Genomic DNA, 25,606 nt, shown 5'->3' with positions numbered 1-25,606 from the left:
GACGGGACATAGGGATGTCTCACCCTCAGCTTATACACGAGTCAATAAGTTTCCCAGTTTTTTTGGGGTAAATTGGGGGCCTCGGCTTATACTCGGGTCGGCCTATACTCGAGTATATACGGTACCGTAGCTTGTAGATTACAACTTTCACACGGACTAAATGATATACAGCGAATTTGAGTTATTTTACCAAAGAAATATAGCTGAATACATTTTGGTCTAAATGCATAAGGAGGATCATTTTTTTTCAAAATTTTATAACAAAAACTAAATTAAGGCCCCTTTCAGAAGTGTGGATAAAATTTTAAGCTTTTAGCTGCGGATAGACAACTTTATGGCCCCATTCACACACTGCATTTAACTACTGTTTCGTTACATGGGGTTTTGTGCAGTTAAAAAAACAAAAAAAAAACAATTTGACTGTGTCCAGTAGAGCTGCATGATTCTGGCTAACGTGAGAATCGCGATTCTTTTTGCTTAGAAGATAATCACGATTCTCTCGGTGTAACATCTTTCACATTAAAACAAAAAAATGTTGCTAACTTTACTGTGTTGTGTGTGTGTGTGTGTGTGTTTGTTTTTTTTATTTATTTATTTTTTTTTTTTTTTACTTTTGAAGTGTATTTTTTCTAAAACAATTGCATTTGAAAGACTACTGGGTAAACAGTGTGACATAAAATATTGCAGCAATTGCCATTTTATTCCCTAGGGTCTCTGCTAAAATAAAAAAAATTATATAAATATATTATTTATTAATGTTTGGGGGTTCCAAGTAATTTTCAAGCAAAAAATATTGATTTTAACTTAAGTGTCAGAAAAAGATTTAGACTTTAAGTGGTTAAACTTCCTGCATTTACAAGTGGTTGAAAGTTTGGCAGACTGCCCAGATTATTTGTTTACACAAGAAGTTCTATGCCTTTGATCTAAGAAGTTAGTTACAATGTTTTATGCAAGTTCTAAACTTGGCAGATTGCCCCTGATGCTTTATTTTGACAGCTGAGTGAGCAGATAATCTCTCATTGTTTATATGAAAGAATCGCCTATTCTCAGTGGGAGAGATCATCAGAGGAGAGAATCAAGATCGCGTTTTTTTAACGATTAATCGCGCAGCTCTAGTGTCCAGGACCGATTTTATCACAACCATCTGTACATAACTGCAGGTAACCGCAGTGTACTATTTCACCTGCGGATAGCAGCAGTAACTAGGAAAGAAAAACTGGAAGTGCATCAGAAATGGCAAGAATGTTCCACCGCAGCTAAATGCAGCCACATGTAATCGCCTATAATCGCAATTTACAACTGCACGTGATCACTGTGTCTTGGAAGTTCAAAATAACAAAACATACTTTTAACAGCAGTAGGGCAGCCGCCCATGTGAAAGAGGCCTTAAAGTGGTTAAGCTTTGTTTGTTGTCTTTGTAGGGAAATTATATGGTGGCCAGGAGTATGTAGAAGAGAGACATCGACACAGATATGAGGTAATTCACCTATAAAGTTGTAATGTTTTTTTCGCTTCTCTCTTCCTATAAGCTGTATCCTTCCTGCTCTGATGTATTTCATTTTTATTATATGTATCCGTTTTGTATTTGTCTTGTGTTCAGCATTACAGAACAGGTCTGAATGTAAATAACTACTTGTAGGGGGTGCACCATGGCCTGGATAAATGGGAACTTTTCACAGACGTTGCTTGAAGATGAATTCCAGGCAATTCTAAATGATAAACAATAATGCATCTCCATATTCGTTTTCATTAATTGAATACATCGTTAAATGTGTGTTTTTTTTTTTTTTTGTTTTTCCCCCCTCAATGAAAGCTTAAGTTAAAGTACTTGATTTTACCTAGTAGTATCTGCTTGTGAGCTCAGTACATTAGAGCAAACTAAAACAGGATTAGAAGGAGCACAAGGAGCCTAGTCAGTTGCACAGTAGTGCTCATATGCTAACAAGGGACATGCTGAGAGGAAGAGCGCATAGCAACAGACATCAGACATGAGCTCATCTGCTTTTCCTCCTACTGACCAGTCACCGGCTGTAAATGTCAACTGCAGCAGAGAAAGATTAGGTTTGTGCTGTGTAAGAGTGCTTTGCAAATCATAGCTAGCTGGACAAATACAAATCCCTTGGCAGGTTAAACCGCTCCCATATATGCATTTCATAATAAATATTTAGCCGTGTGCCTGAAGTTCAGCTTTAAAGTACTGCACAAGTTTTTGTATTTATGAAATGACAGGTCCTAGAATCCTCCCCCCCCCCCCCTGATTACAAGGTAATACAAGGGATGTTTACATTCCTTGTAATAGGAATAAAAGTGACACTTAATATATATTTTACCTTTTTTTTTTTTTTTTTTTTTTTTTTTTTTTTTCCTCTCTATCGGCACGCAATGAGGAAAACACAGCTATTGAAATTTTAAAGCTGTGATGTTCCCGGCGCTCTATTCAACCAGGCAACGGAGGCAGCTCTCCTGCGCCCCACTCCATTTTCAGCTCCATTAGCGCCAGTTTTTTTTTTTCTTTTGGCAAATTTCCGAAAAAGGATATTCTCTTATATTCACCGACTGACACAGCTCCTCCTAGCCATTGGGTTGTTACGCCCACCTTTAGGAGAATACTAGGCATTACTTGTTGTTTAACACTCAGAACTTTCCAGTTCTGCCCAGGGGGTGGTCCCTTGGGTAACAACCTGCCAGCCTGCCATGCAGTCATCAGTTTTATTTTGCCTAGTGAAGGAGAAGGACCTAGGCACCCTGATGGGCCCATCGCTTTTTTTTTTTTTCCTGCAGAAGCTTGACTTTTTGCGCAAGATGATTGATCCTGTGATCTGCTATCAACAGCCGGCTGGGTGACAGGCTGGATACCCTTATCCTTGTAGTCTCCCCAGGCTGGCCATCGAGCGTGTGCAGGCCAGAGCTCTGTGCTGGGTCAGCCACAACGAAACCTCTGTGAGCTTTTATGCTCCGGGGCACACATGACCGAGCTACTGATGTCTGCGTCAGTGTGCCTTGCCAGCAGCCACCTTGTACTGATCTGTGAGTGGGTCTGTAATGGAATGTCTCCTAGCTCTTCAGGACTGGTAAGTACAGCCCTCCCTGCCTCGGGGCTGAGCAGCTGGGCATTCCCTGGGAGGTCGATTCGGGGGTCCCTCACCGCCCTCTCTTCTCTCCCCCTGTCCCTTTTCCCCCTCCCTGGGGGGATGCTGCTGAGCGGTGTGTGTGTGCAGGGGCTCTCTGGGGGGGAGGGGGGGGTTTGATTGCGCTGGCTGGCTGTGTCTTGGGTCCTGTTTGGGCCTGTGAGGCTGTACTTGTGTCCTGTGCAGCGCTGTGCTCACCGCCATAATTTCTCCCTGTCCCTCATGGTTCTTGCATTCAGCGGCCATCTTAGGTGTGGGCAAGGGAAAGCATGCTCTCCTGGGCTTCACCAGCCATTTTCCTTGTGATTGTCCCTATACAGGACGCCGGCGGCCATTTTCTGGAAACCTGAACGCGTTTTTCAGTGTTCTCTAGCGGCAGCATGTGTGCCTGTGCTCTGACGGCCATTTTTCCTCTGTTTTATGTCATTATTAGCAGCTGCTTCCACCGACGCAGCACTGTTCCTTCTGCACCTGGGAGTCAACAGAGACTACAGGCACTACCTGTTGGATAGCGATGAAACCCTTCAGGGTGGTGAGTACTGCAGGAAAGAGACCCTCAGCCAGCAGCAGTAAGGAGGGTGGGACCATCACTGTCCTAAGTCCCCTTCGGGTGGCAGACAGGGTAGGGTCAGCATGGCCTCAGAAACTGGTGTTTCTTCCCCCGAAATCCAGACAATTGCAACCGGGTCGCCGGACTGCACAGTGCCCTTGGACACCCTGTCGGCGGTCCTCAATTAGTTCGCCCCACCCTGCTGAGGTTGGTGACCCCTGTTCTGTCTTGTGAGACGACTCTTACCAGGACCGTTCGGACAGGTCCGTGTGCGACAAAGCGCTTGTTGGAGCACTTATCACAGCTGTGTGTGCTACCCTGAAGATTCAGGAGCCAGCAGATTCCTCTGCTTAGGTAGTGGTCCCTTTTGGGTCCTGTAAGTCAGCTCGTTCACCTAAGGTGTTCCCGTACCTGACTTATTTTGAAAAGTTAATTTGCAAGGAATGGGGTCAACCGCCAACGGACCTTTTTGGTCCCCAAATATATGGCTGTGCGTTACCCTTTTGAGGAGAGCCTTCTCAAGAAGTGGTTGGCTCCACCGGTCGAGCCCCCCCCCCCAGTATCCAGGTTAAATAAAGTAACCATGATCCCGGTAGAGGGGACTCCTACATCTTAGGATCCCACGGACAGGAAGGCCGAGTCAGTGGCTTGTTCCTTGTTTACGGTTGTGGGGTGCGTGACTTGGGAGAACAGGCTTCTCCTGTCTGCGTGGAACTAGCAGATATTAGCTAGTGCAAGGCCTTAAGTACGTTTGTGACGCAGCCCTGGATACTCTGCCCGTTATCCAGGGCATCAGTGTCCGCAGTGGCGCTGAGGTGCCTAATTTGGTTAAAATGCTGGTCTGCTGACCAGCCATCCAAAAAAGCCCTGATGCAAATCTTCCCTTCCTTGGCGACTGGGTTTTCGGAGCCTTGTTGGATGACATTATTAAGAATGCCACAGGTGGTAAGGGTACTCTACTCCCACAGGCCAGGAGGGAAAGGAGCCACGCCGTAGGCAAGGGTCCTCATTTTCCGCTCACAAACAGCTTTTTCGTCCGCCCCCTGTTCATTAAAGTGGAAGTAAACCCATGGATTTAAACAGTTAAAAAAAAAAAAGGCATGCCGGGAATGCTAACTGCACATTGGCTGTGCTCTCAGCCAAACTATCAAACCATCCAATGGCTGGTGTCATAATGAATCACATGTGCAGCACCATAGCAGTTGAACATTAACCAGAGGCAAAGATGGCAGCTACCTTGGCTGAAAACGATAGGGGAGTTTACTTCCACTTTAACAGACAGAATGTGCAGTCTGATGATTGGGTAACCCCAGAAAAAATTTTCACTGCCCTAAAAATCGTTGCTGAACTCCAGTGGAAAAGTTTGCAAGAGTCTGTAGGTGATCCTGCCGTCTCTGCCCTAAACAAACCTCTTACTGTTCCAATGTTATGTTCCTTTGTTAAAAGATTCTGCAGATTTGAGACACTACTAACGGCTCTTTTTAATCGTGCAGTTACAGCCCTGCAACCAGCTCCCTATACAGTTTCTGTATGTCAAACGGCAGCTAACAGGACTACTACATTAAACAACTGACATGACCATGTATTTCAGGATAGTGTTATTACAGAGCAGGAAGCATCAGGAGCCTTCTAAACACTGGCAGGTTATTCAGTGAAATGTGCTACACGTCTTTTGTTCAGTGCAGACCAGTTGTGAGAAGCTTTTCACGTTGATAATTTTAAATCCCAATTAAACACAGTGATTTCTAACATTTTATGGGGCTTATAAATTTAGTGGAGCATTTCTTTTTCCTCAAATAGTACAGCTTACTGTACTTCTGCCCCCCACTGAAATTAACGCTATATATATCGTAGACACCAGATGTGTTTCTGCTTTGCTGTTCACAAAACGCATTGGCCTGAGGGTTCCAGCCTGGATAAGCTGTAGCGTCCAAGGATTTGCCAGGGTTACCTAAGTGGACAACTGCTAAAGTCTGAGCATGGTCATATGCTCCTCTATACCCAGAAATCCCACTTCATTAGGGAATTTAGCATGAGCGCTGACGGGGGTAGGAGTGAAGGAGCATGGATAGGAGAGTATACCTTGCCGGAGCATGAGGGAGGGAGAGCCTGTCGGGAGACTACCTTTACTCTAAAATGGAATAGTCATAGAGGTTGATTTCCTGAAAGCAAATATACTGTGCACTTGGAAGTGCAGTGCTCTAGATCTGAGGAGGAGCTCTGCTGATTTCTATCATCCAATCAACCCCATACTGTCTCTTTATTCTGATGTCTTTCTTTAAGCCATAAAAAGCTACAAGTAGAGGATAACATATGATTTTTTTGCTTTGATTTTTAAGAAGGCGGTCCTGATTTATTATTTTATTTTTTTAATTAAGGTAAACCCAGAACTTAGGCTTGACCTGGAGGCCCGGGGTCTGGCATTTGTTGGACAGGATACAGAAGGAGAAAGAATGGAGATAGTAGAGTTAGAAGGTTAGTATTGTACCAAACTTGACTACCTTATGAATTTATTTTTGTTTTTAACTGATTGCTGACCTCGCACTGCTGTAGTTCTACTGCTACAGTGCAGGGCTACTGCGCCGAATCGCGTGTATATAGTGCATCTGGAAAGTATTCACAGTGCTTTCCCTTTTCCACTTTTTATTATGATACAGCCTTATTCCAAAATGGATTCAATTTTATTATTTTCCTTAAAATTATAAAAACAATACACCATATTGACAACATGAAAGAAGTTTGTTTGAAATCTTTGCAAATGTATTAAAAAAATAAAAATAAAAAAAAAATCACATTACTTAAAGCAGAGTTCAACCAAAAAGCGGAACTTCTGCTTTAAGGACTCCTGAACCCCTGACTTGCCACATTTGGCATGTTGTTGTTTTTTTTGGGGGGGGGGGGGGGGGGGGTTTGGCCAGTCTTCTCTACATGTGCCTATGCCCTCTTTCCTCTTAAACTACTTTATCTAGCAGATGCACTCATATATACCTGTGAACGGCACTACTCTTCCCTTTCTTATCTAGAACACTCCGATGGCCAGTAGAGAGTGACAACATAATATAACCACCAATCAATACAGTTTGATTAAGGGGAGTAAAATGGGTACCCTTTGTCTCGAAAATGCCTTACCGATCAAGGAAGTCTGATAACTCAAATGTAAGCAAAAGGCTTACCAGCTGATTATCAGAAATTCCCGGATCGTCTCAAGCTCCTCGTTTTCGGTTACTCGGTCACCTGTAAAGCACCTCCTAGGCAAAGCTAGCCACCTGACTCTGACATTTTGTTGATGGGCAACTCCTATCCTCATATTGATTAGTGGTTCCAAATGAATAACTACTGCAGTAGGGAACAGACACAAAAGATGCGCTCAGCATCTTTCCATATGACTGTTCTGCTTTATTATGATGAAATTGAAGGCTTTTATACACATGATTGCGTAAGTATCACATTAGTATTACAATTGTACTTTTATGGTACAAGGGGCATTACATAGGCAGGCTAATTCTGATCAATACTCGAAAAAATGCAAACATGTTCTGAAAACATTATTAGTGCCGTGTGCACAGTGAGGGCAGTGTGCAATACATATAAAATAGAATACAAAACTTACAAATTTCCATTACAATTAGACTAGAGAATTTTGTTTCTCATGGTCAGTCCTTCAGGTGATTTTTGGTAAACTCTGCTGCATTCTCGCTGGCTCCCTTAGGTTCAGATCAGCGGGTCCTTGCCAATGAGTCATGGCCGGGGACCCACCAATCGGCAAAGCAGGTGACACGAGAGATCTGTGTTTTTTTAACAGTACAGATCTCTGTGAAAGCAGGGATATGCAGGTTTGTCTCCCTGAAAAGCCATTAACACAACACTTGCTCGGCACCCAGTTAACCCTTTGATTGCCCCAGATATGTTAATCCTCTCCTACCCAGTGTTATTAGTACCGTGATAGTGCATATTATTACTATAAAAAAAAGTGTAGTGCCACTTAAAAATCAGTCAGTTCATAAACCACTGAAATTTTCAGTGAAACAATTTTCTTGTTTAAGTGTTCAAAAACCAGTCAACGTTCCCCTGTTGAGTAAATGCTCACCAGAGCAGAGGGCTGCCCTTACAACAGCTTATACATGCACCTGTGACTGTCAGAACTTCCCAGTGTGAGTGCAAAGCTTCACAATCCTCTGCATTCAATGGCACCAGTTAAATAAAGCTCTCCAGGAGGCAGGAATAATCTCCAATAGTGTAGTACTTTTAATGGAACAAAATGTAAAAGCAATCACTAGAAGTCCAGAGGTCAGGCGGTTAAGGAAAACTTGTCTTAAGATTAAAAAAAAAAAAAAAAAAGTGTGGCTCTTGCTGAAGTTGAAAGTACAATTCTCCTGGCAGTTATGTTGTCGCAGTCTCTAATACTTTGAGTCAAAAACCTAGAACAAGTACGTAGATACTTGGGTCAGTGACTCAAAGTATTGATGCCAGTCAGCTAGTGTGTTTTTTGGGACAAGAGGTCAACAATGGAAGCCACCATGTTTTTTTCATGAGGTGTAAGGGATTCAAGAACATATGCTATGCTGGCATTGCATGTTTTCTTGTACAAAAACAGAAATAAATCCTCTTTAATTGACTTTCATTCATACTTAAGGTCTTTATTTGTTTATAACCTAATCTCTTGTGGTTTTTCTAGATCACCCATACTTCGTTGGCGTTCAATATCATCCTGAGTTCACATCCCGCCCTATCAAACCCTCTCCTCCATATTTTGGCTTGCTGCTTGCCTCAGCAGGGAGACTAGCCCAGTATATTGAGAGGGGATGCCGCCTTTCTCCCAGGTAAAATTTACTAGATTTTGCTGCTTCTCCTCCTTCCACAATTTATGGTGGTACAAACAGATCATCATTCAAGCGTACGATCTTAAGTTGCCCATTAGTCTTCTGTTTACAAATTCTCAAAGTTTTACCGGGGAGATGCTCAGGCCTCATTTGATAAAAGGATTTTTAGGCATTTCTTTTGTCACAGGCACTCTTAAGTTCTGTGTTTTTGGGGTCTTGTGTTTTTTTTTTTTTTTTTTTTTTTTTTTTAAATTTCTTGCTGTTCATTCCTCAGTTGGACTGCTTTTGGATATACTTGGAAGGTTGTATCTGGCTGACCAGAGATTTTTTGTTTGCCAGTATTCAAAACCACCTGTAGGTGGCAGTATATAACCCACTGGATTTTGTTGTAAGTACGAAAATCCTCCTTTTTTTTTTTTTTTTTTTTTTCAGTGAGTAATTTTTTATGCACTTACAAAACAGATAAAACTGACCAAAAAAGCAAATAAGAGAAGTTCATTGTTATTGTGGAGAAATCTGAGGGGGTGCTGTGTGTGCAATGCTTCAGGGGAGTATCTATACAAATTTTGTTAGTCTTTTCTATTGGTGAGAGGCATGGCCGTACAGAGTACAATCCGCCTGTTGTACCTGGGAGCTCAGTGCGTCAGGGGAGTATCTTTACAAATTGTGTTAGTCTGCAGCATAATTTAGCTCACTGACATGTAAAATATGCCGTGGGCAGCTAGGTACACATGCATAGCTGCTGGCACCCACAGTTCTATGCATATAGATTTATTTTTTTTGCAAAAAATATCAACGAGCTAAACTGGGCTACAGCTGTGACTCTTGGGCCCCAGAACAAGCAGATTTTGCTCTACACAGCAATATTCGCTAATGTGCGACTGTGTGCAAGAGCCCTAAAGCTGTCTGTGTATACTCCTTCAGATCTACGTATTATATAATATGACAAACCTAAATATCTCATTCGGTTTGTCTCAAATCAGACAGGCCCTTCCAGCTGATAGTAGATCTAAAGGAGATTGTACATTGTATGGCCAGCTTAACATCTCCAGCTCTTAGAGATGCCCACGTTTGCTTTAATATGACTTTCTCATTTTCTTTACAGGGATACATACAGTGACAGAAGTGAGAACAGTTCTCCTGACACAGAGATTGCAGAACTCAAACTACCAGTAATAAATCATGAATGATGTTGGGTAATGAGCACTTGTCTACTCTCTACTTTAAATATGGAAAAAGCACACTTTATAATATCTGATTTGGTTAATGTTATGCATAGTTATTACACTTTTCTTGCAAAAAAAAAAAAGATCTTTTAAAGAACAACTATCATTATTTAACTGCCCAGGGGACAGACTCTTTGTCCTCTAAAAATGCTTCTATATGCTGGCTGTAGCTTCACTCCCTTTTTGAAGCCCAATGGACAGCCAGCAGAGCCCCACCCCTTATCTAAGCTGAGTCATTATGAATGAACAAATAGTGCTGCTTGTTCGGTGATGGTTAAAGATCAGCGTTTTGGCTCTGTGTAAAGTAGATGCATTACACAGAGCCACAACTCTGAATGATCTTTTACTATTCTGAATGAATACTTTGCACTACTCATTCATTCATAACAGTGACGGATTACTCAAAGGTGCTGCTTTCTCTGTATCTTACAGGGGTGCTTGTACAAATCCGCAGCTCAGCTGATGGATCACAGAGCACTGCAGCACTGTGTGAGCTTTTACTATGAGCGATCACCAATGTTGGGCCAGTGCTGTATAAAATACTGGCCACTCATTCCTAAAACTGAAAGTTTACACAGCACTGTCATCCATTGGCCAGGCTGTGGATATGTAAAAGCAGCCCTGACGGACAGCTGTGTGATCTGTTTTTGTAATTGACAGCACTGATTTCTGGAGCAGCCCCCTTCCTAGCAGTGTTTTAAAACAGGAAGGATTAACTATTATAAATAAAAATAGTAAATGGTGCTAACACCAATTGTATTAAAAAAATAAAACTTGATCCAATGTGTTGCTGAGTAAATAAATTGGTTCAAATTGTCCCCATAATCTGTAAGTCCATGTGTTTTAGAAGAATTGCACGAATTTAAAAACATCCATGTGACCATCCAACAACAGAAACCATCTATGGTGGTCAACTACGATGGTGGTGTTCTGCTCACCACCAAGCCAAAAAGTTTGCCATGTGATTCAAATGCTGACTTGCCAGAATGATTTGACCTCTCAATTAAAAGGTCACAATGCACTTTGAGTTATAGTGGAGTTCTGCCGTTTTTTATTTATTTAAGTCAGCAGCTACAAATACTGCAGCTGCTGACTTTTTTAAAATATGGACACTTACCTGTCCAGGGAGCCCACGATGTTGGCACCCAAAGCAAATCTGTCCCTCGGCTGTCAGGTGCTGCCGCCGCCATCCTTGCGGCTTCACTTCCTGGTTCCCTACTGCGCCTGCGTGACTCGTGCTGCGCTATCCCACTGGTCCCCTGCTGTTTTCTTTGATCCATGTCTCCCAGAATGGGGGGGGGGGGGGGGGAGAGTGGCATAGATACTCGTGGGTGGCTCGGAAGTGGGAGCAAAATACCTGTAGTAGACAGGTATCTGCTCACCCCTGAAAGGTGCCAAATTTGACACTGGAGGGGGGAGGAATTGGAAAAGCGGAAGTTCTATTTTTGTGTGAAACTCCACTTTAAGTTTCTCCTCTTGTTCTACTCTGCTGGTATCCAATCTCCCCAGGAACATCAACAGGGTCCTAAGGTCCACCTATGGCTGTCTCCAAATGCACATAAACCAAAGAGAGAACCTATAATGTAGTATATATTATATTCCCAAATTATGAAAAAGCAAAAATAACCCACACATTTTAGAGATTTGTATTGGACACCAACACAAACTACTTGAGTGACACAAGGAAAGGCATCTCCTTTCCACTTGCACCACCAAAACAAAGAATTGACTCTGAGACTTAGGTGCTCACTCACCAGAAAAATGTTACCTCTATTATAAAAAGGTCACTGTATGCTTTTTTTATTGGGGTTCTCCTTCCCTTTTACTCCACCAATCCAAAAAGGCCTTAAGGTCCACTGATCTCCCCCAAATCATATCGCCAAGTACATGAGCCAAAGAAAAGAAACCATATAGCGTAGTATTTGTTAAGCAGCCATTATTTTAAAAGCTTTTATACCCAAAGACTAACTGAGAGAGGCATGTACAAGTGCACTGTAATGTGAACTTTGCCACTGTGATCCCACATGTTTCTCTTTTAACCACTTGCTTACTGGGCACTTAAACACCCTTCCTGCCCAGACCAATTTTCAGCTTTCGGTGCTCTCACAATTTGACAATTACTTAGTCATGCAACACTGTACCCAAATAAATTTTTTGTCCTTTTTTTCCCACAAATAGAGCTTTCTTTTGGTGGTATTTGATCACCTCTGGGGTTTTTATTTTTTGCGCTATAAATGAAAAAAGACCGAAAATTTTGAAAAGAAACGCATATTTCTTTGTTTCTGTGACAGAATTATGCAAATTATAAATTTTTCTTCATAAATTTTGGCCACAATTTATACTGCTACATATCTTTGGTAAAAATAACCCAAATTAGTGGATATTATTTGGTCTTTGTGAAAGTTAGAGAGTCTACAAGCTGTGGTGCGAATCGCACAAAATTGATCACATCTGATGTACTGGTGGCCTATCTCACTTATTGTGACCCGAACAAGTCAGGAAAGTACAAATACCCCCCAAATGACCCTTTTTGAAAAGTAGACATTCCAAGGTATTTAGTAAGAGGCATAGTGAGCTTTTTGATGTTGTAATTTTTTTCCCACAATTCTTTGCAAAATTAAGATTTTTCTTTTTTTTTTCTCCACAAAATTGTCATTGTAATAGGTTATTTCTCTCACGTGGCATGTGTATACCACAAATGACACCCCCCAAAAAATTCTGCTACTCCTCCTGAGTATTACAATACCACATGTGTGGGACTTTTTCACAGCCTGGCCACATAGAGAAGCCCAACATGCAGGTAGCGCCATCATGTGTTCTAGGAACATAAATTACACATCTAACTTGTTGACTATTTATTACACTTTTGAAGCACCAGAACAATGACACGTGACACTGATGACAGATAGCACTGATACGTGGCAATGATGACACTTATACGTGGCACTGATGACACGTGCCACCGATGACAGATGGCACTAATACATGGCACCGATGACGCGTGGCACGTGACACTGACAGGTGGCACTGATGACCGATGGCACTAATACGTGGCACTGATGACAGATGGCACTATGTGGCACTGATGAGAGGTGGCACTTATACGTAGCACTGACAACAGGTGGCACTGCTGGGGGCAGATGGCACTGCTGGGGGCGGATGGCACTTTTTTTTTTTAACTCGAGGCAGAACGGCTGCTGCTGCAGCCGTTCATCTCTCCCCTCTCACACTGTCTGTGTGAGGAGGGAGAGCGGCGCTGAGAGATGATCTCATATGAGATCATCTCCCATTGGACACGCCAATCACGCTGTGATTGGCCGTTTACAGCGATCTGTGTTTGCCTGTCCCCGGGGGACACGGCGAACACAGAACTTCCGCGATGCGCGGCGGCGCGCATTGCGGAAGTAAACATCAGGACGTCCAGGGACGGCCACCCGGACGAACGCGCCTGCTCTACGGCCGTCATTCGGCTATAGGGCGGGCGCGAGGTGGTTAATGTACTCAAAGTAAAGAATTTTATGGTAAATTAAATCTCATTTTCCATGAACAAGGTGTGCTAAATCTAAATTCTAGAAAATTGTCTAAATACTCAGCTGTCAGTTATATTGCGGCAGGTTGGCTTGGCTGCACGAATCGTCGGTTCGTGCATGAGGTTCTGTGGGGTGGGTGCGCCGATTGGCCAGCTGGGGGAGCCAATCTGCGTGAATGGTGGACTCGATGGTAGCCCGCAATCACTCCCCGCAGAGACAGAGCGGGGATCTGCCTGTGTAAACAAGGCAGATCTATGTTTTGACAGGGGATGATGCTATGCAGGAAGATGGATCTGCACACACACACACACACACACACACACACACACACACACACACACACACACACACACACACACACACACAGAACACGTTTAACCCCTTCAGTGTCAGTACAATGTCAGTGCATAGTTTTAGCACTGTAATGTCACTGGTTCCCAAAAGTGTAAAAAATGTCAGCTAGGTGTCTGATCTGTCCGCAACAATGTCGCAATTTGGCTAAAAAAAATCTTTGATCACTACCATTACTAGTAAATAAAAATGCCATAAATCTTTCCCTTATTTTGTAGGCGCTATTACTTTTGTGCAAATCAATCGACAAGCTTTTGGCCGAAATTTTATGGAAAAATTAGATTTTACATTTTATTTTGATTGCGTATCTTTTATAGCAGAAGGTGAAAAATATATAAATTTATTTATTTATTTTTTGCTATAAAACAAAAAAAAGCTCTAGTTGTGGGAAAAGGACATCAATTTTATTTGGGTTCAGCATCGCATGACCATGCAATTGTCCAGTTAAAGGAATGCAGTGCTGTATCGCAAAAAATGGCCTGGTCAGGAAGGGGGTAAATCCTTTCCGGGGCTGAAGTGGTTAAAATACATATATAGGAGCTGTTCCAGTCACCAAAAGATTTGTATTTCCATTCAGCCAGTCATGTGAACTAGGCCCTTGGGGCAACCGAACCTAATGTGGTGTTTGACCAAAGACCTCTATCTTGATTACTTCACTACAGTTGAACAATAAAACCTTGTAGGAGACTGGCTCCAGCCTGTGATTAGACGGGGAGAATTCATGTAAAGAAAAAAAATCCTGTTTGCTTACTTAAACCTAGTATATAGTATTTTAGTTGTGCCTACAATTTGTATTTATTTAAGGTGACTTTAGTGCAATGCATTTTAAATCAGACTTTGCTTCAGAAATGCGGCTAATTTTAAATCTCCTTCCCTTTTTCAGATGTTTGTCCACCAGCTGAAGAAAAAGTTGTACAGTGTTGTTTTTTTTGTTGTTTTTTATCATTTTTACATGGATCATGCTGGGACAGTTTATTTTGACATTTTCTTTAAAGTTGGACCTGATTCATGTTTTGTAAAATGAATTCTTTCCAGTATTATTGAATTCTTCTGCCTTTCCTACCATACAGCTACTAGAGGTGTAGCCTCTAAATATGGAATAAATAAAATCTTCCATCTCCATACACCAGAGTTCTGTGTCTATATTGAGAAGCAATCATCTGCTGTAAACAAGTAATAGGTTCCAGAAAAACATAGCAGATGGTATGCTTAATATTGATGTGTATGGATGGTCATTCATGTTGCTAATAAACTTGCACTGGATGTTTCCAGATGCATAGTATGATTACTAATAGCTTGACAGATGCATACCTTTTTAATCTAAAGATTTCGGCTACACTCTGTTATGATCATCTCAAAGTGGGAAGATGTGTGTGTATAAATATATAATATGTATAAATTACCTGTTACAACTGTATATATTTTGAAATGTGTGAAAGGTGTATTCAAAATTTCAAGTCCTGAGCTACCAGCCAGGTATTAAGGGTTACTCGCCACCCAACCCCTACTCTGCCCACCTCAAACACACCCTCCTAAATTATTCATGAAATTACACTGTTAAATGTTTAATGCAGCATTATGTTACAAATATAAATATTAACAACTTTACCCTAGTACCCATCAGTGCAGGCTGACCCATGCCTGGGGATCAGAGAGGGGAGAGCTGGCTAGATTTTTCACCACCACTATTCTGTTGAACAACTCACTTGAAAAGCAGTTTTTCTAATGGCAATTATATCTGCCAGAGGCGTTTTGAGCTTCAGGCTCAATCATCATAAGAAACTTACTATACAATTCTTCCTGGCAACCTTCTATAGAAATGCTGCCAAAAGTATCATCATTTCCATTGGGAAGCAGTTACTCCAACATTAAAATGTCCTGTTCCAGCAGATCTTCACTTGACTGGACTTTGCAGGGTTTGCCTGGAAATGACCTTTGGGCACAGACTTCACTTTCCAGGTCTGCTGGCAAAGACCCATTTTGTGAGCTGACTGGTCAGGCTAAACCAGAGAGCTACATTTTACATTGGGCACTTTTTTTTTTTTTTTTTTTTTTTTTTGTAATTCCTTTATTTTCTAAGAAGTTGCAATTTACAAACGTGTGTAAAACAAAACCTAATCAAGTAACAAGGAAAGTTTTGCAGTTCGTTTTACTATGCCTTTTGACATTTTGATCGAAGTATAAGTGGTCATGTACAATACTGCAGACTTGAAATTGTTCATCCTATAACAGATCATGTAGGGCACTTTTTGAGGTTTCTCTTGACACTACTCGAACACATTGGGCACCTTTTTAACGTTTCCCGCTTTTTCTCTCCTGAAGGGGTTACTACTGTGGGGCTGAGCTCTGATGTAATTTGCTGGGTGGTGTCAGGCTCTGTGTTTTTCTTTTCAGCCATTCAGCATCAAGGGCGCACCTTCCTTCTGGTGCTGCTCTGCTTGCAAAGAGTCACATAAAACTCTGATCTTCAGTCGGTTCCTACTGCCCACTTACAGTAGCTGCAGTCACTTCCAGCCATCTGACATACATTGGCACAACCAGCTGTTTGAGTGTTGTGATTTCCTGAGGTGTTGCCTTACCACAATGTGGTTGCATCATTACTAATTATACCTGCAGGGGGACAGTCTCATTGCACCCGGTGCCTCAGTTCACACTCTACTAATGGCTCCTGTGCTGCCTGCAGCATGCCTACTGATACAGCCAATGTCCAAAGCCTAGAACCATGTTACCATGTAGTTTCACCACAGCTGGAGAGCGGAGGTTACCTACCCCTTTGTTGGACTTTAAGAGCAGGGGGTAACATGGTTCCAGGCTGCTGACATTGGCTGTATTAGTAGGCATGCTGCAGCCAGCACAGGAGCCATTAGTAGACCCTACCCCTGGTCTATCACATCCTTTAGTCTTCCCTGGCTTCATCGCCTCAGGTTGCTCTGCCCCTGTGGACTGAGGTTGTTCTTCTTGCCAGGCCTCCGCTCCTTCTTCCAGCTCTTTTACTAGCTGTGGGCAGGTCCGGTTGTTTGGAAAGTCCGGCGGTTTGTCTGCCGTATAGTCTGATCGTGTGTACGCAGCATTATCGGTATTTCAGCGACCACTTGTTTCGAATTCTTTGGTTCGTAGCTTTATTCAGGGGATAGCGTGGCTTAATCCTCCGGTTAAGTCACCCCTGAACCCTTCTGCAAGAAGGGTATCAGAGTTTGCTGCTCTTTCTTGTAAAGAGCCTTATTTAATTATTCACAAGGATAAGGTGGTGTTGCATCCTCATCCTAACTTTCTACCAAAGGTAGTGTCAAGTCTTTTTTTTTTTTTTTCTTTTCCCTCCAGTAAAAATATTTTATTCAAGTGAAATAACATAACAAACAAAAGAAATCACAATATGTAATCTCAATAAACAAATATTGTGTGACAAATACTAATGTCTATTCCGGTTACATTGACATAAACATGAACTCGAGGTCTGAAACCAGCTAAGACATCATTTGCAAAAAAACAGCAAAGGCGTATGTGATACCACATTCATAAAGAGTGCAGTATCCTGAGTAACTGATATCACAGCCCCATCTGTAGGTTAGGTGATTTATAAGGGGGGGGGGGGGGGGGTATAGGGGATCACAAAGAGAGGGTAGAAAAGGATAGAATAGAAATGGAAAAGGATCAAGACTGTATTCCAAGGAAACCCTCACTGAGGGATTCTTTCACTCGCTTTCCAATGGAGACCAGGCGGGACCCAACCTAGACAACATTGGACGTTCCGCTAAGGTCGAGAAGCCCCTCAGCCAGTGGACAAGCTATCAAATGCGTCTGAATACTTAAACTGTACCCATGGGGACCAGGTTTTGTGAAATTTTTCAGATGATTCATTGGCTATAGCCAGAGTCTCTTCCATTGCAAAAAATGCGGTTTACTTCCCTCAGCCATTCTCCAACTGTTGGGGTTGAGGTCGATTTCCAATATCTAGGGATCAGGGATTTAGTGGCAATGAGGAGGTGTTTTGACAAGGACCGTTTGTATCTACCAAGAGGGAAATCGGAGATATGTAGCAAACAACATGCAGGTGTAAGTTGCAGTTTTGTGTTTGTAATGCTTAGGATTAAGTCACAGATTTTTCCCCAAAATACAGAGATCTGGGGGCAATTCCACCAGATGTGCAGCATGTCTCCTTTAGCCTCACCACACCTCCAGCAGAGGTCTGTGGAAGCAGGGTACCATCTCTTTACTTTCTCTGGAGTGGCAAACCATTGTGACAGTAGCTTGTAAGAGTTTTCCTGTAGCCTAGTGCTAATAGAGCACTTATGTGCCAGGATACATGCGTTTTGCCACTGCAGATCAGTAAAATGGGTCTGGAACGACGTTTCCCATTGGTCCCTAAACCGGACTGGGTCTGTGTTGCCGAGCTGCTGGAGACATGTGTACATAAGTGATGTTGTCCTCTCCACAGGTTTGCCCTCAGAGCATATGGATTCAAAGGGGGTAGGGGTCCCTCAGTGTTTCCTTCTGCCTTATGGGGGCGAGTAAGTAGTGGCATGCTTATCTATAATTCCAAAAAGGGAGTTCCCAAGGTTTGAGGTCACCCAGCAGACTATGATGCGAAAGGATCTGTCCGTGTCAGGTGTAGGGCCAGAAGGGGTGATGTACCTCTCAAGGCAAATGTTTTTCGTGCCCATTCCTGGAGGGAAATCCGGGTTATTCAACAAGGGAGTTAAGGGTTCCGGTGAGGTGGCAATCCGATAATCTGAGGTGGTCTTGTGGAAGACCTGTAAAGTAGCTTTAATGAGTGGGTGCCGCAACAATTCTGGGGGGCATTTAGCCCAGGGTAGCCATGGGGAGAATTTTAAAGGGGTTTGGGAGACAGTCTCCTCTAAAGCCACCGAATCCTTATTTTCAGTGTAAGAGTGGCAATCTATGACTCTGGCCAAATGCGTGGCGTAATAATAAAGCTTGAAGTTCGGGAAGCCTAATGCCGCGTACACACGTAGCGGACTATCCGACGGGCTTCCCGCCAGACTGTCGGACTTTCCGAACGGGCTACTTGCCCACACACGGCACTTTTTCAGCGGACTAATACGGCGTTCTAAGTCTGCCGTACTATCTGCCCTACTTTTGAAATGAACGGACTCGCCCACACACGTGGAGAAAAGTCCGCTCATTTCGAGCGTGTCTCCAGGTAGGCGGGGCCCGCAAAGGACCCTGCCACCTGGTATGGTCCACATCAGACCCTTGTCCGAGCACGCTACCCGGCCAGCCAGGAAAGGGGGGGGGCGAGCGAGCGCCCCCCCCCCCCTCCTAACCCGTACCAGGCCGCGTGCCCTCAACATGGGGGGTGCCTTGGAGAAGGGGGGGGGCCATGCGGCCCCCCCCACCCAAAAGCACCTTGTCCCCATGTTGATGAGGACAAGGGCCTCTTCCCGACAACCCTGGCCTTTGGTTGTCGGGATCTGCGGGCGGGGGGCTTATCTGAATCCAGGAGCCCCCTTTAATAGGGTGGGGGGGGGCAGTATGTGGGGGGCCCCCTTATGTGAATGAGTATGGGGTACCATGTACCCCTACCCCTTCACCTGTAAAATAAAGTACAAAAAAAAGCACAACACACAAGATAAAATAGTTTATTGCACAGCTCCGGGGGTCTTCTCGCCGGACTCCTCCGCTATCTTCTTGTAGCTCTTTTGCTAGCAGAGGAGCCCGGCTTTCTTCCTCCCTGCCCCCCTCTTCTTCCGACTTCGGGGGTCTTGTCCCCCTCTTCAGTTCTTCCGTCGCTTCTTCTGCCGCAATGACAGGGACGCGCTGCACGGCGACTTATATAGGACAAGGGGCGGGGTCATCGGTTGATGTCACATGGCGACAGTCCCAGCATCCTCCGGGACTGTGACATTGTAAGGGGGCGGGGTCACCATGTGACATCAACCGATGACCCCGCCCCTTGTCCCTATATAAGTCGCAGCGCGTCCCTGGCATTGCGGCCGGAGAGAACGTCGAGTCAACATCTCCAGGAGAAGAAGAACGGAAGGCGGTGGTGGCAGAAGACCGGGCCACCGCCTGTAAAAGAGCTATAAGAAGGCGCGGTGGCCCGGCAGAAGAACTGAAGAGGGGGACAAGAAAGCCGGGCTCCTCTGCTAGCAAAAGAGCTACAAGAAGATAGCGGAGGAGTCCGGCGAGAAGACCCCTGAAGACGGAAGACCCCCGGAGCTGTGCAATTAACTATTTTATCTTGTGTGTTGTGCTTTTTTTTTTTGTACTTTATTTTACAGGTAAATGGGTAGGGGTACATTGTACCCCATACTCATTCACATAGGGTGGGGGGGGGGGGCGGTATCTGGGGGCCCCCTTATTAAAGGGGGCTCCTAGATTCCGATAAGCCCCCCGCCCGCAGACCCCGACAACCAACGGTCAGGGTTGTCGGGAAGAGGCCCTTGTCCTCATCAACATGGGGACAAGGTGCTTTGGGTTGGGGGGGGGCCGCGCACCCCCCCATGTTGAGGGCACGTGGCCTGGTACGGCTCGGGGGGGGGGGACGCTCGCCCCCCCCTTTTCCTGGTCGGCCGGGTAGCGTGCTCGGACAAGGGTCTGATGTGAACCTGGGGGGACCCCCCACGCTGATTTTTTTCGGCGTTGGGGTTCCCCTTTAAGTCCATACCAGGCGGCGGGGCCAGCGACGTCTCCTTCGCGGGCCCCGCCTACCTGGAGACCCGCTCGAATGAGCGGACTTTTCCCCGGGCAGGAAAAGTCCGTTCATTTCAAAAGTACGGCGGACTGGCATACACACGGCCGGATTGTCCGCCGAAATGCGAGTCCAGCGGGAAGATTGGAGTGCAAAACTACTTTCTAAGTCCGCCGTGCTTTCGGGTCAAAAAAAGTATGCCGGAGGCTACACACGGGGGTATTGTCCGGCGGACTTGAGTTTGCCGGACTTTTCCACCCGATTGTTTGATCGTGTGTACGCGGCATAAGCCACCTACTGCCTTCGGCCTCATCAATAAACGGAGGCCAATGCGTGGCTTCTTGCCGGCCCATACAAATTTCCAGAGCACAGATTGTAACTGTTTAAAGAAGCTGGCCAGGATTGCGACTGGTAGTGTGTGAAAAAGATAGAGCATTCTAGGGAGTACAACCATCTTTATTATGGCCGCACTCCCAAACCAAGAGAAGAACTTAAGGGACCATTTAGATAGGTCCGATTGGATCCGCTGCAGCATGGGTTTAAAATTTTGGGAGAAGACGCTGCTAAGCTGAGGAGGGAGCAGAATTCCTAAATATTTGAGCGTGCTTACCACCCATTTAAAGGAATTGTTTGTACCCGTGCCTGAGCCTCTAGCGGGAGCGAAATATTCATGGCTTCTGACTTGGTATAATTGATCTTAAGATTAGAGACGTAGCCATAGATAGAAAATGCCTTCAATAAGTTGGGAATGGACGTGTGGGGATGCGTCAGGAAAAATAATAAATCGTCAGCGTATGCCGCTGTTTTAGAGCCGACTTGGAAGCCTGTGATAGCAGGAGTTAGGTTAACAACGCATATGAAAGGTTCCAGGGAGAGTATAAATAGAAGGGGCAGCGCTGCCGAGTTCCGTTTTTAATAAGTACTGGCTCTGATAGGGTTCCGTTAATTTTTAACTGCGCCGTGGGCTTCCTGTACAAGGAGGAGATCCAGGACAGCATGCAAGGTTTCAAACCTATGTATGCGCAGGTTGCCAACAGATAGTCCCACGTGACCCTGTCGAAAGGCCTTCTCCGCGTCAGTTGACAGCAGAAGGCCCTCGAGACCCAATCTGTGACAATGGTGGATCAGGTTCAGAGCTTTGGTCACGTTGTCTCTGGATTCCCTCCCCTGCATAAACCCAGCCTGTTCTGGTCCAATTATCTGGGATAGAAAGGGCGTAAGCGATTCGCTATTATCTTGGCCAGAATTTTCAAATCCAAATTGAGAAGGGAAATGGTCCTGTAACTAGCACAATCAGAAGGGTCCTTACCCGGTTTAGGGAGCACCGTAATATGTGCCCCCAGGAACGTGGAGGGAATTTGGCGAGGTTCCATAAGAAAATTAAGCGTTTTCAAGAGCGGTTTTTCCAGAATATTTGAGAATGTCTTATAATAGTGAGTCGACAGCCCATCAGGGCCTGGGCTCTTACCGGGCTTAAGGTTCTTGATGGTGTTCAATAGCTCCTCCAAGGAAATCGGTCTCTCTAGAGACTCCGCATCTTCCGGGGAGAGTGTGGGCAGGCCACTATGCTGCAAAAAATCCCTGTCCCCTCCCTAACTCCCCTGGTTTGTGTTGGTGAGGGATGTCATGAAGTTTAGAATAGAAATGATGGAAACTCTCCGCTATCTTGTCCGTCCTATTGGTTAAGTGGCTGTCTACAGCTTTAATCGCCAGAATGGTGTTGACTAAGGAGGCCTCCTTTAACGCCCTAGCCAGGAATTTCCCTCCCTTGTCCCCATGTTCGTAATAAATGTTGTGTTTGAGGAAGAGAGCATGTTTACTTTTTGCGTCTAAGATATCTCGGAGCTCCTGACATGTCGCCAGAAGTTCCTGTGCTTTTTGAGAGTCCAGGGATTGTTTATGTTGGGTCTCTAGACCCGCAATTTTGGCTGATAAGGTCTTAATCTGCTTTTCTGCTTCCCTCTTGTGGATGGCCCCTGCTCTGATGAGTTTTCCTCTCATTACACATTTGTGTGCCTTCCAAATTGTTAGGGAGGAGAGATCGCCAGAGCTGTTTTCAGAAAAGTAGTAGCGTAGAGCATCAGTTAGCTTGGGTAACAGTTTAATGTCCGTTAACAGGGAGGAATTCAATCGCCACATGCATGGCCTAGGCCGGTGATCCGCACGATCAATAGAGAGGGAAGTAGGTGCATGATCAGAGAATGTTTGGATTCCAATGTGTGCCTCACGTAACCCCGGCAAGTCTTTTTGCGTGACAAATATATAATCATAGTTTGTTAGGTTGAATAAAGACACCAGTCCATCCAGTTCAACCTGAGTGAGTGTCTACAATTGCCCCTATCCCTGTACATTGCACACTCAATGTGTCCCTACCCTCAAGGAGCCCACAATCCAAGGTCGCCATTCATATACTAGGGACAATTTTAGACAGAAGCCAATTAACCTACCTGCATGTCTTTGGATTGTGGGAGGAAACCGGAGTACCCGGAGGAAACCCACGAGGCACAGGGAGAACATGCAAACTCCAAGCAGGTAGTGTCATGGTTGGGATTTGAACCAGTGACCCTTCTTACTGCTAGGTGAGAGTGCTAACCACTACACCACTGTGCTGTCCAATCAATCTGCGCATATTTATTGTGGCGGGGCTGGTTAGCATGTAAAATCTTTTCCTGTCGGTTTTAGAGTGCGCCACGAATCTACCAGTGTCATAGAATGAAGAAGACACTTGATAAGTTTCAGGGTGCCGTAGGCCACACTGGATTTACCTGTAGATGTATCCTGAGAAGGGTTAAGTGGTATATTAAAGTCCCCCCCCCCAATCAAGACACATCCCACGGCAAAGCTTTTGAGTTCTTCAATAAGGTGTCTGCAAAAGGTTATGTGTGCCCTGTTTGGGAAATATACGTTAGCTAAAGTCAACGGGGTCATTCCCCATGTCCCCTTCAGGAACAGATACCTGCCCTCGGGGTCTGCTGGGTGACCTCAAAACCCGCCGTTTTATGTAGCAAGATCGTGACCCCCTTAGTCTTGGCCACGGGGTTTGTGGCATTATATGCCTTGGGGAAATTTTTGTGTCTCAGGTTAGGAATTTTGGTGGATTGGAAATGTGTTTCCTGCAGGAATACAAACAAGGGTTTTACCTTATTAAATTCTCTAAGTAAGGAGGAGCGCTTCTCAGGAGTATTCAGTCCACGAACGTTGTGGGAGATCAAAGTGGGTCTGTGACCTAGCATTGAGTAAGCCATGGCTCAGGCAGTCCGCTGTCTCGTAGCCTATAAGAAAGAGAAACAAAAAAGGGGGAAGAAAAGATGAAGAGAAAAGGGGAGGGGGGTAGGGGATAAATGCGGGGAAGGGGGGGGTATAGCCCTTAGTATCGGGACGTATATCAGGGAAGATAAATCAAGGAGCTGCCTGCAGTAAGCAAAACTGCAGGCTTTTTAGTAGTATGCGGGCAGTATCCGTGTCGCAATCAGCGGCACAGCTCTGCCTACCTGCGGGGTAGGTGGGAGGAACTCCGAGCAGAGGATGCTAATGCACTTCTGAACTTTGAGCAATCTGCTATGTGCACTGAAATATCTAAACCGAGTTCCATATAGGAGAGCTGTAATCAGAAGGCCCCGCGGCCCAACAATGTTCGCATAAGGAAGCACATGTAGTTCCTTGGCAGTATGATAAGGACACAACTAAACACAGGTGTTGCATGTAACAGTTAACAAAGAGGAAACAAAACAGCAAACACAGCAGCAATAGTAATTGTAGAAAATCCCACGGCACCAGGAGGGTACAACCAGGTCGTGATAAAAAAAAAGGGGTATTTGGGGGGGAGGGGGAAGAGAGGGTAAAAGTAACGTAAATAATGTAAATGTCCTGTTTCCAAAATAAAAATCGGATCAGATAAGGTGGTGTTCCCCAGGCTGACTATAGAAACATGAGCTACTGTTGCCCCAGCGGGAACCTGGGACCAGCTCGGCCAAGTATATAATCCAAGGTTAGGTAGGGTCTCAGTCTGGGTCTCGACAGTTAACTATCGTCTTGGACCATGTTTGTAAAGGCACGGCCACCCGGGGTGGGAGAAAGCCAGTTAACGACCCAGCCGGTCTTGGATGAGTGAGCAAGGGGGGCCAACAAAAAGAAAGGCAACAAAAACAAAATCCTTATGCCTTATGCCCATAGTATGAGAAAACGTGACCCGTCCTTCCAAGTCACGTAACTCCTTCAGGTGCGATCGCGGTTTCTAGGAGGCCGGGCTGGAAGGGATGAGCGGCCCGAGCTTAGGCTTCCAAGCTTTCCCATTTTGCTCCTCTTAGGTGGTGGTTTGACCGGAGACGATTGGGTACCCACAGGGCTAAGATCCATTGGAGGAATCTTAAACTCAGCATACCAGTCCGGTAGATCTGTGTATGGGATGTTGAGGTTCGTGCATAAGTCTGAAAGCTCATCTGGCATCCTTAGAACAAATTGTCTCCCATCCAAAGTAGCTTGCAATGCAAAGGGAAAGCGCCACTTGTAAACAATCCCTTTTCCTCTGAGTGCATCCAGTAGAGGGTGCATTGCCCGCCTATTGCGTAAAGTGATAGCAGACAAGTCCTGGAATAGGGAGATCGCACTGTCATTAAAGAAAACATGATACTTTTTCCGTGCTTGGTTCAAAATCTTCTCCTTTAATGGAAAGCTTTGGAGACAGATATCCCTGGGTGGTGCTGAGTCCATGGGTTTCGCTCTCAGAGCCCTGTGAGCTTGCACCAAGTCTATAGGGGTGTCAGCTGGATTCTCTAGGAGATTGTTAATAATCGATCGTAGGGCAGAAGGGATTTGTTCGGGGCCCACTGACTCTGGGACTCCCCGTACTCTGATGTTGCTCCTTCTACCTCTATTATCGAGGTCCTCTAAATGGCGATTGATTTCAATCAAGTGAGCAGAGTGAGAAGCAGCAGTGGCTTCCAGCCTATAGCTCTGTCCCTCCTGCCCTCCGCTCTTTCCATGGCGGTCATCTTTTCAGTCAGCGATAGCAGGTCAGCCTTCAGGTCAGTGATCGCTGAGAAGAGGGTATTTTTAATGTCGGTAGCTATGGAGGTCATGTCTCCCAATGTGAGGGGGTGATTGGGGTGTCCCGGTCCGCTTACCTTGTCCTCCGCCGCTGACTGAGAGCCGTCACTGAGCTCTTCCTCCTCTCCTCGTGCCAGCGCCATTTTAATCGGCATGTTGCGGCCTGAGCGGGTCTGGGTGGCGAAAATGTCCTGGATGCTTTGGGTGCGTGAGGAAGCTGAGGGTCGGCACGTTCGTGTCCCAGTGTTGTGTCGCCCCAATTTGCTCATTTTTCAGCTGTCAGACTGCCAAGGAAGAGGCTAA

At 44.9% G+C, this 25,606-nt stretch overlaps 1 protein-coding gene across 1 annotated transcript in view; it reads left to right on the top strand.

Annotated features, from left to right (window-relative positions):
• Positions 1-14,729, top strand: part of CTPS1 (CTP synthase 1) — a 49,683-nt gene extending 34,954 nt beyond the window's left edge. The window contains exons 14-18 of the mRNA XM_077480978.1: positions 1,422-1,477; positions 6,057-6,153; positions 8,354-8,498; positions 9,604-9,694; positions 14,489-14,729. Coding sequence (XP_077337104.1) covers positions 1,422-1,477; positions 6,057-6,153; positions 8,354-8,498; positions 9,604-9,688 — 383 coding nt within the window. The 3' untranslated portion in view covers positions 9,689-9,694; positions 14,489-14,729. The remainder of the gene's footprint in view (positions 1-1,421; positions 1,478-6,056; positions 6,154-8,353; positions 8,499-9,603; positions 9,695-14,488) is intronic.
• The last annotated feature ends 10,877 nt before the right edge of the window (positions 14,730-25,606 follow it).

Source organism: Lithobates pipiens, unplaced genomic scaffold, assembly GCF_037356315.1.
Source record: "Lithobates pipiens isolate NorthernLeopardFrog02 unplaced genomic scaffold, aLitPip1_a1.2 Scaffold_16, whole genome shotgun sequence".
NCBI classification, from domain to species: domain Eukaryota; kingdom Metazoa; phylum Chordata; class Amphibia; order Anura; family Ranidae; genus Lithobates; species Lithobates pipiens.
Note: the sequence above shows the minus strand (reverse complement) of the source record. Positions and strands in the feature narration are given on the sequence as shown.